General features: G+C 58.1%; 1 protein-coding gene across 1 annotated transcript; it reads right to left on the bottom strand.

Moving 5' to 3' along the window:
• Positions 1-1,660: 1,660 nt before the first annotated feature.
• Positions 1,661-12,518, bottom strand: LOC120369316. Its single transcript, XM_039482473.1, has 6 exons — positions 12,322-12,518; positions 8,089-8,474; positions 7,139-7,299; positions 5,513-5,645; positions 3,732-3,862; positions 1,661-3,506 (listed from the first exon to the last, which is right to left on the bottom strand). Exons 1-6 carry the CDS (start codon positions 12,473-12,475, stop codon positions 3,191-3,193), a joined length of 1,281 nt encoding a protein of 426 aa, XP_039338407.1. The 5' UTR covers positions 12,476-12,518; the 3' UTR covers positions 1,661-3,190.
• Between the last annotated feature and the right edge of the window lie 740 nt (positions 12,519-13,258).

Raw genomic sequence — 13,258 nt, 5'->3', positions numbered from 1 at the left:
TCTCCCAGGTGCTCCCTGCATGGTCCCAGCTGTAGGACCAGCTCTGTGCCACATTCCCGTTGAGGGATCGCTGCTGACTCCGAGCTCGGCTTGGACCTGGCCCGGCGGCCCCCGCAGTGGGTGCAGGCACCGTGACAGATTCCCCCGGTGGAGTGGCCGTCAGTCTGTTCCGGGGCTTGAGGAGCACGGCGTGTTTTCTGGACTGACACAGCCGGAGCTGGGAAGAGCACAGCCAGGAACTCCTGGGTTCACGTGTAAGGTGCAGCTGGACTCGCTCAGGTGTGAGGAGGTTCCCGGGGCCTCCCCCGAGACAAGCGTTGCCAGCTATCAGGCAGCGCTGGCAACCCGACTGCCCTACATGGGAACAAGCCAGCAGCACTGCCAGCTCCCTGAGGGCTGAGCTGGACTCCACCGGTCTTCTCCAGCTGGACAGACACCAGCGATGTTCCTCCTTCGGCCTGGGGGTCTGCCCACCCGGCACAATGAGCTATGCGCAGCAGGGGCGGCAGGCTGGTATCATTTTTGGTGGTGCCCAGAACAGGTTCATGTCCCCCCCCCCACACACACACACCTGCCTAAGGCTCTGGGTGGGAGTTCGGGTGTGGACAGGGGGTTGGGGTGCAGGAGACGATGTGGGAGATGGGTTCTGGGAGTTTGGGTGTAGGGTCTGGGCTGGGGCAGGGCTGCAGGAGATGTGGGGGACGGGTCCTGGGAGGGAGTTTGGGTGCAGGGTCTGGGCTGGGGCAGGGCTGCAGGAGATGTGGGGGATGGGTCCTGGGAGGGAGTTTGGGTGCAGGGTCTGGGCTGGGGCAGGGGGTTGGGGTGCAGGAGAGGGTGTGGGGTGCAGCACTTATCTCAGGAGGCTCCCGAAAGCAACCTGCACCCCCCTCTGGCAGCAGCTCCTAGGTGGGGGGCCGGAGGGGTCTCCACATGCTGCTGCCCACAGGCATTGCCCCCACAGCTCCCACTGCCACAGTGGGCAGAGTCAGCATTCCGGGTGGGGGCAGCGCACAGAGACATAGCTGCCCCCCTCCCCCCAGACGTCCTGGCCGCTTCCGGAAGTGGAGTGGGCAGGCAAGAAGCCGCCTTAGCCCCACTGTGCTGCTGGTGGTGGTAGCGGCCCCGGGCCCTTTTAAATTGCCCAGGGGCAGCAGGAGGGGATGCTCTAGGGGAGGCTCACAGGGGCAGCAGGAGGGGCACTCTCAGGGGATGCTCTGGGGGCAGCAGGCAGGGCTGGAGGGGATGCTCTGGGGGAGGCACGCAGGGGCAGCAGGCGGGGCTGGGGAGATGCCCCGGGGGAGACTCCGGGGGCAGCAGGAGGGGCGCTCTCAGGGGAGGCTCTGGGGGCAGCAGGAGAGGCCAGGGGAGAGACCTGACCCCAAACTTTGGTGGAGCCGGGCTCTCATATTGGTGGTGCCTGGACACCACAAGCCCATACAAACTCACAGCCCCCTGCCGAGCAGCACAACTGCAGGAAGCTAGATGGAGCCCTGAAAGCAGGGCTCCCAGCGGCTAGCCCTAGGCTTGGCCGAACTGTATTTCATAATCGATAGATAATAGCACTGGGTCTTGTAAGGAGTTTTTAATCCATTTAGATTGTCCCAGCTACAGGAGATGATGGGGAAGGGCAGACGGGAATTAGTGCCAGGAGACATTGAGATCCACAGTTAAAGCTTTATACCCATAACAACACAGTGTCAACAGCCCATCAAAATACAAAGTAACCAGCTTTAGATTAAACAAAGTTCTCACTCAGCGGGTTTCTGGCTTTTCCTGATTATCATCGATGGATGGATGGATGTTCACAACAGTTCGTGTGTATGAGAATCGGTTTATGGCCATTTACCAATACAATCTGGTCCTGCCAAGCCTAGCTACCCCTCAGGTTAGTGTGGGGAGGGGTCTCTGCTAACAACCTACACTCTGCCCTTGGGACGGCACCACAGGTTTTCACCAATTACCCGGCTGTACTAGCGATTTTCCTCAGCCGCCAGGGCATCCGGTGCGCAGCTACACTGGCCCTCGGGAAGGTGGGGCTTCAGTTCCCTTTCATCCTTGCACAAAGGTGGGGTGCCTGGATCTCTGATACAACACTCCACACCAGCAATGCTCTCCTGCCAGAGAGGCTGCTTACCAGCGTAACCTGGCATCCGCTTTCATCAGGTCAGAGCTGAAGCCTCCATGGGGCGGGGCATGGATGCTCTGCTTCCAACACACCAGAGTATTAATGGTGGTTTACTGCAAAGCAAGGTAGAGCTTGCCCCTCGGGCGCTCCTGTGCCCCTCCAATAGCCCAGATGGGGGCCTGGGACGCTCACCCCGAGTTCCCCCTTCTCCAAAGTCTGACTCTGCCCAGGTGGGGCCCCACCCCAGCGTGCTCCTCGCAGTGTTTACACTCCACGGAACAGTGCTGCATCCATCACAACAGCTGGATTCTGGAGTGCAGGGCCCCTGCAGCTCAGGAGCCCAGAGGTGTGAACACGCCGAAGGCATCCTGAACTCACTCCTGGAGCAACACCCTCTAATGGACTCCCAGCTGGATACGGTTTTGTAACCAGACTTAGTTTGACTCAGATCCAGCGTAACTTTCCCCACGATTCTAAAGAGCACTTCACAAGCGTGAGGGAGCTTGGCTAGCACTTCTGACAGCGAATCTCTCACCACATCCCCTTTCAGCCCCAGGAGCTGCTGTAGCTCCAAGCAGGACATCACACACACTGGGTGTTTACTCTGGCCTCTGCATCTCCTCACAGGTGTCTTTGCCAGAACAGCCCGAGGAGATTGCACAGTTCTGTGCCGAAGCAGACTAGAAAGCAGGCCCCACACAAGTGCTGGAGCACAGAGGTAGCTAGGCAGCATACGGACACAGGAAGAGCAAAAAGGAAAGTGACTTGCCGAAGATCACCCAGCAGGTCAGAGACAGGACTAGAACAACGGTCACTGTGTCTCCATCTTCGTCCCCTTATCAAAGTCCTATTAGCAACATTCCCGCTAGAGGCGCTGCTCCATCTGCACGGGGGGTGGGGGAGCCAAGCGGCAGGAGCCCCCCTCAGAAGCGACGGAGAGCATTACCCTGTTACTTGTAGGCATGCTGAGCGAAGACAGCCCTGAGTAATTACCCCAGCTGCCATGGGGTGATGTTACACGCACACTGATATTCTAATGAAATACGCCCGTACACGGCGAGATCCTTAGCGCAGGAAGGAAAACACAGCAGAGGATGACGACAACTCTTTGTACTGCAGCACAGCTAGAGCGCAAACATAACTGTGCGGAAGGGACCGTCTCTGAGCCAAGGTGGAGACGACACCGATCACCCGCAGGAGCCCTGCCCAGCCAGGCATCTCGAGAGGCAAGATCCAAAACCCCAAACTCCACCAAGAGTGGAGAAAGTGCTGCTGAGCCTGGGCATGGCTGGAAGCAGTTTCCTCCTGCAGGACAGCAGGCAGACACTTGCATTTCGGAAGGGTGTCTGGAGCGTCCTGCCTCCAGCTCAGAAGCACACACCTGTCCGGAAGAAGGGGAGGACAGCTAAAAGCAAGTGCATTGGTTCCACTGGGATGTGGGTGCAACAGGGCCCAGCCTAGGAATCAAACTGCAGACAGCTGCAAACTGGGAGCAACCCACAGGACCCCACGTCCCCCCTCCAGCTACTGGGTCCAGAGTGACTACTCTGCGTCACACAGCTGGCTCTCAGCACTGGCCAGGTAGCGCTCATAGTTCTCCTCACACCTTCTCACGCAGCGGAGGAAATAGCTCTCATCAGCAATGGCCTCCAGGAGATTGGTCTGCACCAGGCAGACATCATACAGCTCCGAGGTGGGAGCTGGCCTGGTGCAACTGCCTCCTCTCCCCGAAAACACCTGCAGGGGGGAAAAAGAGAAGACGGGCCGGTGAAGCTGAGGCTTTTACCCCATCCCTGAGGAATGGCAGGTGCAAGGGGCCGGAGAGCAGCAGGACAGGAGATGCTGGGACCACCCTCTGCACCAGTGCACTGCCAGGAGATGGAGAGCAGACCTCCTGGAGAGAGTTTGATTTGTAAGTCTGGTTCTTTCATTCCTCCTCTCTGCTTGTAGGGTGAAGTGCATGGATCTGCTCCAGAGCTGGGAGGATGGCAGAGGCAGAAAGCTGCCACCCCTCCTCCGTTCTGGTGTCAACCAGAGATCAGCCCCCTTTCTGGCCTCCCTCCCCACCACTCTGCACCAGTCTCCCATGGCAGGAACTGGCTACTCAAAGCAAAAAGCTGAGCCTCTCTCAAGGGAGCTGGGAGAAAGCTGTACTTTAGAGAAGTTACGCCCTGGAAACTGCGGCCAAGAACTGACCCTCCATTAGCTGAGTAGGCTGCTGCGTGGTCCCACGTCACGGATCAGGCTTTTCAGCAGGCAGAGGGCTGTTCCCCACACACACAGCTGCGCTCCCTGGCTGTCTGAGGGTAGCTGCTGCTTTCACTGACACTTACCCCAGGTGGTACAGCCAGCGGAGAGCAAGCTGGAGTGTAGCCTGACTCACCCAGCAGCAGCCAAGCAGCCAGCAGAGCGCTGACAACAGACCTGGCACTGCTGCATGTTCCAAGCCCAGCTGAGTCTGCGGCTAGAGCGTCCTCTCTCTGACCCACGGCCCAACAAGCCTGCTCTGGAGTCAGAGAACGGGCACTGCCTGAGTCATCTCCAGAGCATCGCTCCTCAAAATAAACAGAGCAGCCAACCTGAACTGGGGCCTCGGTTCGGGGTGCAGAAGGGACAGATTCCCTGCAGGCAAACGGGGCTCAAGCAGACATTCAGCAAACGGGTTGGGTGAACCTGGCTTCCTGGCAGACGACAATCAGGGGGAAGCTGCCTGCAGGCAGGAGACTCCCGCTCCACAAAGTGCCTTCGGCATTTTTTATCTGAAATCAACCTCCTCCGGCTAAGGGCTCTCCTGGGGCCAATCACAGTCCGTATCACGAACAAGACAGCAAATAGTCAAGAGAGACTTTCATGTTGGTGAAAAGTCCAATTAACCTTTTTTGCCCTGCCGCTCCTCGGATGCTGCGCCATGCTCCCTGTGCTGGGAAGGAAAGGCTGCTCTTCGAACACAAACAGTGCCACAACAGCGAGTGACAGGCCAGGCACATTCCTGGCTCTCTAAATGTTCTTTGCTCTCGAGCGTGCTCCAGTGTGAAAGCTGCCCTTTAAATCAGCAACGTGACTGAGCTCCAGCCTCGCTCAGAGGCAGGCTGGCCCAGGGAGTAAGCGTGACTCATGCCAGCGGAGGACAGACAGAGCTATGCAGCAAGTGCAGGGAAAAAAAACAACCCCCCTGCTGTTTTGTGCCAACAAATGAGTTCATTCTAATCCTCAGCAGATGGATGGATTGTTCCCTCTGAGTCCAGCCTCCTGGCCCCCGTTCCACCCTGCTGCACTCCCTGGGGACTGTCTAGGGCAGAGGAGCCCAGCACACCACTGGCTCCAGCAAGGGGGCCTGGCAGTCCCTGGGAGCGGCCTGAAAGCCCAGTGGAAGGCAGGGCTGAGTACCTGGGGACAAATGATGGTGTCTGAATCGTTCAGTCGAATGTTGTCATCGATGCAGATGTGGTGCACACTAGAGTCGTGCGGGTCAATCCACAGGGGCTTCCCACCCCGGGAGGAGAACTGATTTCTGGCCCACCTGAAATACAGCAAGTGGGACAACAGGCGCCCCTCAGGGAGCTGGCTCCCTGCAGCAGAGAGCCGCCCCAGGCCTGGAGTGCTCAGACTGTCTTCAGGAGCTCAAGTCAGCCCAAACCCGGGAGCCTTGGCGCACATCTTCCGCTGCGATGACAGGAAACGGGGCAAAGGGAAATAGCTGTCCTCCCTCTGGCTCTGGGGCAAGCCAGCAGGGATTCTGCCTGCACTTCTCACCAGGGTGAGTCACCAGCTGGAGGGAGTTCAGAGACGAACATAAGAAAGGCCATACTGGGTCAGACCAAAGGTCCATCTAGCCCAGTATCTGTCTACCGACAGTGGCCAATGCCAGGTGCCCCTGAGGGAGTGGACCTAACAGGCAATGATCAAGTGATCTCTCTCCTGCCATCCATCTCCATCCTCTGACAAACAGAGGCTAGGGACACCATTCTTACCCATCTTGGCTAATAGCCATTTATGGACTTAGCCACCATGAATTTATCCAGTCCCCTTTTAAACATTGTTATAGTCCTAGCCTTCACAACCTCCTCAGGTAAGGAGTTCCACAAGTTGACTGTGCGCTGCGTGAAGAAGAACTTCCTTTTATTTGTTTTAAACCTGCTGCCTATTAATTTCATTTGGTGACCCCTAGTTCTTGTATTATGGGAATAAGTAAATAACTTTTCCTTATCCACTTTCTCCACATCACTCATGAGTTTATATACCTCTATCATGTCCCCCCTTAGTCTTCTCTTTTCCAAGCTGAAGAGTCCTAGCCTCTTTAATCTTTCCTCATATGGGACCCTCTCTAAACCCCTAATTATTTTAGTTGCTCTTTTCTGAACCTTTTCTAGTGCTAGAATATCTTTTTTGAGGTGAGGAGACCACATCTGTACACAGTATTCGAGATGTGGGCATACCATGGATTTATATAAGGGCAATAATATATTCTCAGTCTTATTCTCTATCCCCTTTTTAATTATTCCTAACATCCTGTTTGCTTTTCTGACTGCCTCTGCACACTGCGTGGACATCTTCAGAGAACTATCCACGATGACGCCAAGATCTTTTTCCTGACTCGTTGTAGCTAAATTAGCCCCCATCATGTTGTATGTATAGTTGGGGTTATTTTTTCCAATGTGCATTACTTTACATTTATCCACATTAAATTTCATTTGCCATTTTGTTGCCCAATCACTTACTTTTGTGAGATCTTTTTGAAGTTCTTCACAATCTGCTTTGGACGAGCAAGAGGGACAGGAGGAGATGGGCTTACAAGGGAAGACGCTAGCTCTGTCTGGCTTGGCTAAATAAAGATTGCGTGCCACAGGCCAGCCGAGCCATGGGCATGAGCCCCAGGGAGCGAGGGGAATTCCTGAGGATGGCACGTGGGAGTGTGACTCAGAGGGACGAGACGCGGGCTGGCAGGGATGATGAAACTGTGCAAGGAGTGGGAGAGAAGCTCAAGCCACGTCCCAGGTCCCTCTTGGGTCTCACCAATCAAAGTGGTCTTGGAAGCCGCCCAAGCCTTGCAGGGAGCTGAAATAGCTGTACAGCTTCCTCCCATCGTCCCTGGTGGAAACGCGCTCCGGCCCCCGGCTCAGCACCACCTCGCGCCGACTGCAGCGTATCCGGCCCGCAGTCAGCTCCACCGGTAGCTGCAACGTCATTGAGAGGAGACTGGTTTGCAAACCTTCCATCCTGACACACGGAAACCAGTGACAAGCGCTAGCTCCCCAAACAGCCTCCTGTGCCAAAGGCAGCATGTGCAGCACACTGCAGAGAAGGGAAGTTCCCCACAGGGGAGGGAGACACTTGGAACATTCAAAGCCTGACAAGTTCACCCCCCCAGGCAGTGGAAGCAGACAGGCTGCTGGCTGCGTCTGTCAGAATCCAGCCTCCAGCTTGGTCCTTCGCATGCAGCTGATTTCCATTTCTGGAAGTAGGTTAACTTCCCACAGCACACAGGTGGTGGCGCCCCCACAACCCCATGCACAAGCACCACAAAACAGCCAGTTTGACCCCTGGGGTTTTTAGTCCCACTCACTGCTCTGGGAGGGTGACTTTGCCAGCTGTGCTCTAAGCAAAGGGTTCCCCTGGCCATACCAGAGGGCATAGGGATCTCTTTACCTAACCCGGTCCACACAGATAGGCGACCTCCTCCCACACAGACTCCGTGGGGAGCACAGGAGGGATTTGTACAACGCTCACTTGCTCACACGCTCTCCAGCTAAAAGGCTCTTCTGAGAAGCTGTGTAAATTGCTGCTACCCAAAGGTCAGCATTTTAATAAGGCAGCAGTTTGAGTGGGAGTCTGGCTTATGGAGCACGGACGGGGTTGCCTGGAAAGGCAGCTCAGAATATGTTCAAAGAAGCTACTGCAGGGGGGAAAAACCCATAAAGATCTCAGCCCTCTGCTTCCAGAGAGGCCCTCCAGGGTGCACCCACCGTGAGGTCTCGCAGGGCAGGGAACTGCGGGTGCTGCCCCTCCAAGGCACAGTGCACTGCATGGAGAATGCGGGGGAGGTCTGTGCCAAAGGTCCTGAAGACGACGGCGAAGTGCCTCCCCTCCCGGTGCAGCGACTCCAGGAGGTGGAAGAAGGAGGGCAGGATCAAGTGGTAGTGCTTGGCACGCTCGCCTTGGACAGAGAACACTTTGTGTGGCTGGCCCTGCCACTCCAGGAGCTGCAAGTGGTGTGTGTGCAGACTTCTGAAAGGCCGCCCCACCGCCGTGTCCGTGAACGCAGCATCGCGGCCATACTGAGAATAGAAATTTACAGCACCGGGGCAGGGAGGCAGCAAAGACGGGGAGTCGCTCAGCCACTGCCACTCACCTGAAACAGACAGGAAGAGAAGAGTTGTGATACACTCCCGAGAGGGTGCCTGCCTTTCACACCCACTGCTAGAGAAAGCCATGCCCTGCAGCATGGGGGAAGGGAGATCCATTTTCCATAACGATTCCCTTCTCAGCTCCTCCACCAGGAAAGGCCCAGCCCTACCCCATAGGAACCACCTCTACTAGAACATCTGTGGCTCCTGTATGGCAACTCCGAGCTCTCTGCTCCTGGGGGGAGAGAACAACACTGCCCAATAAGGAGGCACAGAGGCCAATCAGTGTGTGACACAAACTATGGGCTTGGCTACACTTACAAATTTGCAGCGCTGCAGCAGGGTGTGAAAACACACCCTCTCCAGCGCTGCAAATTGCGGCGCTGCAAAGCGCCAGTGTGGTCAAAGCCCCAGCGCTGGGAGCGTTATTCCCCACAGGGAGGTGGAGTACGGACAGCGCTGGGAGAGCTTTCTCCCAGCGCTGGCGCTTTGACTACACTTAGCGCTTCAAAGCGCTGCCGCGGCAGCGCTTTGAAGTGTAAGTGTAGCCAAAGCCTATAACTCACCAAGCGCCTGTCCCCTCGACTGAGTCTTCGCCAAGCGCTGCTCTTGCTGTTCCCAAGTTCCCTCTCCAACCACCACCTGATCTCTTGCAGCAGCCCCTCCTCACACCGCATCACTTGGCCTTTCTGTGACTTCCCGTGCACCAGCACTGGCTACTTCTCTGCTGTTTTCTGCTGCCCTCCCTTTCCTTTCTTCCATGGAGATGGCTCTTGATTCTCTCCATGTTTCATTCTCCCACCTGCTCCTCTCTGCTGACCCTCAGCCCTCCCTCTCCGCCAACATCTGCTTCTTCCACTCCTGCCTTGTGCAGTGAAATGTCTCTGGCAGAAATCCTGTGACCTGGCTAAATGCCTCCATTACAAATGGGATCTCTCTTCTACCATCTTCCTGGCTAAACAGCTCTACTTCTCCAACTTTATTGAATCCCGCGCAATCCCAGCTGCCTTTTCACCACCTTTGACTCACACCTCAAACCCTCCTCCATTTCTCTCTCTACACCGACCTTGTCAACTTCTTCCCAGAGAAAACCGACAGAGAGATGAGAGGACGTTCCTGCTTCCCTCGGCTAGCTTTCCCTTCCCACCACTGTCTCCTCCTTCTCCCGTCACAGATGCAAACAAGAAGCAATGGGCTTAAATTGCAGCAAGGGCGGTTTAGGTTGGACCTTAGGAAAAAATTTCTAACTGTCAGAGTGGTTAAGTGCTGGAATAAATTGCCCAGGGAGGTTGTGGAATCTCCATCATTGGAGATTTTTAAGAGCAGGTCAGACAAACATCTGTCAGGGATGGTCTAGATACTTAGTCCTGCCATGAGTGCAGGGGACTGGCCTAGACAACCTCTCGAGGTCCCTTCCAGTCCCATGATTTTTCATCTGCTCTCCTCCTCTAACCCCATTACTTGCCCCAGCGACCCATCCCCACCCCTAAACCCTCCTTTACTCTTTTCCTCAGCCTCTTTGATGAAGTGGGAATGTTCTTGCTGTGTTATGTGAATGCTGAGTGGGGAGTATTGACCTGAGAAGGTTGCAGGGGAGTTGGGACGGCCTGCATTGGGGAAAGGAACCTACCTGAGCATGTAACCTGAGAACCCGGGGGGGGGGGGGGGTTGAAGGCCAGGTGACACCTCTGCCTGGGACACTGAACAAAGGACACGAAGGCTGGGGGAGGGAGCTGGGGGGAGGCTGAGTGAGAGGCTGGGGGGAGTTTTCAGTTTGAAGCTGGCTGGAAAATGGAGAGGGGCGCCCGACGAGGCTTGGGCTTCCCGACGGGGCTGAGGCCTCCTGGGGGCCCCAGATGCACCTAACTAAAGGGGGTCCTGTTGTCTGTACTGGCAAGACCTGTTTTGGACTGTGTTCCTGTCATCTAAATAAACTTGTTTTACTGGCTGGCTAAGAGTCACATCTGACTGCGAAGTGGGGGTGCAGGACCCTCTGGCTTCCCCAGGACCCCACTGGGGCAGGCTCGCTGTGGGAAGCACATGGAGGGGCATATGCTGAATGCTCCAAGGGAGAGGAGGCTCCCCAAAGTCCTGACTGTCTTTGTGGGGAGCAGTTCCAGAGCAGCACCCGGGGACTCTGTGACAGCCTCTCACTTGGACCCCTCATAGTACAAGCATGCTTTGGTATCTCCCATCTTTAAAAACCTAACCCTGGACCCGCCCTGCCCGCCTCGCTAACTACTGCCCCATCTCCTTCCTTCCTTCCTCCCTCCTGTTTGCCAGAAGCTGGGAATGGGCGACAGCGGATGGATCACTTGATGATTCCCTGTTCTGTTCATTCCCTCTGGGGCACCTGGCATTGGCCACTGTCGGCAGACAGGATACTGGGCTGGATGGACCTTTGGTCTGACCCAGTCTGGCCGTTCTCATGTTCTTCACTCTACGCCCATTGAACATACTGTCTACAATTGCTATCGCTCCAATCCCATCCTAGACCCACTGCAGTCCAGCTTCTGCCTCTTGCATTTCACTGGAACTGCTCGTGCCAAGGTCTCTGATGTCCTCTCCCTAGCCACACTTCAGAGCCCGCACTCCAGCCTCATCCTCCCGGTTAGCGGCTGTTGGCACCATTGAGCATGCTCTTCTTCAAACCCTGTGCTCCCTTGGCTTCCATGACTCCACCCCTCCAAGTTCTCCTCCTGTCTCTTTAGTGGTTACTGCAGCACCTCCAGAGGGTCTTCATCTCCCCTCCCCTTTCTGTGGGGGCTCCATAGGGCTCTGTCCTTGGTCTCCTGCTCTTCTTCCTCTGTACCTTAGCTCTAGGTAATCTCAGCTGCAAAAACAAATGCAGCTACCATTTCTGTGCTGATCACAGATCTACTCCACACCCGTCTCCTTCTGTCCAAACGACAATCTCTCCCTGTCTCTGACCTCTCTTCAGGGATATCTGGCACACAGCTCAAGATCAACATGGCTAAAATAAAGCCCTTAATCTTCTCCTCCAAACTCTCCCTACTCTCTCATTTTTCAATCACTATGGACAAGTCCACTATTCTACCTGAGACTCGGGCCCATAACCTGGGCATCCCCTTTGACTCGGGCCTCTCCCTAGCACCTCACCTCCAGGCTCCGTTTACATCTTGCTGCGGTCTTTTGCATCCTTCCCATCCACACAGATAAAACTCTCCTCCAATCTCTCATCTCCATTGCTGCCCCACCCTGCTCTCTAGCCTCAGCCAATGCAATCGTGCCCTGCTCGTGTCCATTCACAATGTTGCTGCAAACCTGTTGGTTTGACCATGTCACCCCCCCCCCCTTTGCATTTCTTCTCTGGCTCCTCTTCCTCCAGCCCATCAGACACGAGCCATGTGCGTTCACTTCCAGGTCCCTGCGTGGGCAGCCTCCACCCGGCCTGGCTGAAAAGGCGGGATCTGGGCCTGTGCTATACCGGAGCTCAGGCCAGAGGAGCACAGCAGCCCCCATGGCCATGCACCGAGCAGGGAAAGGGAGACTCCCCTCGAGCTCGTTAGGAAGGGCTGACTCCGGCCCGGTCAGTCCATGCTGCCGCCTCCGCGGCCCCGCTGGCATTGCCAGGCACACCCCGGGGCGCTTCCCTACCGCGCCCCGCACGCCGGGGCCGGGGCCGGGGCTGGGCCCCCCCCTCCTTCGCCAGCGCCCCCGGGAAGGCCGGGACAAGGGCCAGGTGGTTGGTGGGCCGGGCCCTGGACCGGGACCGACCTGCCCTGACCCGGGCCCGCCCCCAGCGCCCAGCCGGGCCCCGCCCCCGCCCCCGGGCCCGCCCCCGCCCCGGCCCCGGCCCCGCCAGCGCGGCGGGCGCGGCGCGGGACTCACCCGCGGGGCCCGGCGCGCCCCAGGCCGCGCCGCACAGGAAGCCGTTCAGCGCCGCGCCGGGGCCCTGCCCCGTGGCCGAGTCCAGCGCCGCCAGCGTGTTGTTCAGGTCCAGGTGCAGCACCAGCTTCCGGCGGGCCGGGCGCGGCGCGCCCATGGGCCGGCCGGGCCGGGGCCGGGGCCGGGGCCGGGGCCGCTCCCGCTCTCGGGCTGCCGCGCGCCGTTACCAGGTTACCGCCGCCCGCTTCCGCTTCCGCCCCGGCTACCATAGAGAGCCCGACGCCATTTCCGGCCGCCGCCTAAACTGTCCCCGCTCGTCTGCGTGCAGCGCCCCTGCGGGCCCCTGCCAGCCTCCGTTCACTCGCCTCCCAGATCCCTAGGGGAGGAGCCGCCCTACCCAGCGCCCCGCCCCCAGATCCAGCCCCGCCCCCTCCCTCCAGGCACCGCCCCTCCGCCCTCAGGCTGCCTGGCCCCAGTCCTCCCTCAATCCCAGCCCTGGGCCCCCACCTCCCAGGAGCCACCACTCCCACATTGGCTGCACTGCCGGAGCCCGTTCCCCATCCCGGCTTCCTCCCATCCCTGTTCCCCACACCCTTGCCCCAGCTGCAGCTGCACCCCCAGGGCCGCATTGCCCCCTCGCCCTCCCTCCCCGCCGGGCTGCATTGCCCCACCTCGCCCTCCTCCCCAGGGCCGCATTGCCCCACCTCGCCCTCCCCTCCCAGGGCCGCATTGCCCCACCTCGCCTCCTCCCCAGGGCCGCATTGCCCCCTCGCCCTCCTCCCCAGGGCCGCATTGCCCCACCTCGCCCTCCTCCCCAGGGCCGCATTGCCCCACCTCGCCTCCTCCCCAGGGCCGCATTGCCCCACCTCGCCTCCTCCTCCCAGGGCCGCATTGCCCCCTCGCCCTCCTCCCCAGGGCCGCATTGCCCCACCTCGCCTCC

The sequence above is a fragment of the Mauremys reevesii genome, linkage group 7 (genome assembly GCF_016161935.1).
Source record: "Mauremys reevesii isolate NIE-2019 linkage group 7, ASM1616193v1, whole genome shotgun sequence".
NCBI lineage: Eukaryota > Metazoa > Chordata > Testudines > Geoemydidae > Mauremys > Mauremys reevesii.
The sequence above is the reverse complement of the archived record's forward strand: the minus strand, read 5'-3'. Positions and strand labels throughout refer to the sequence as shown.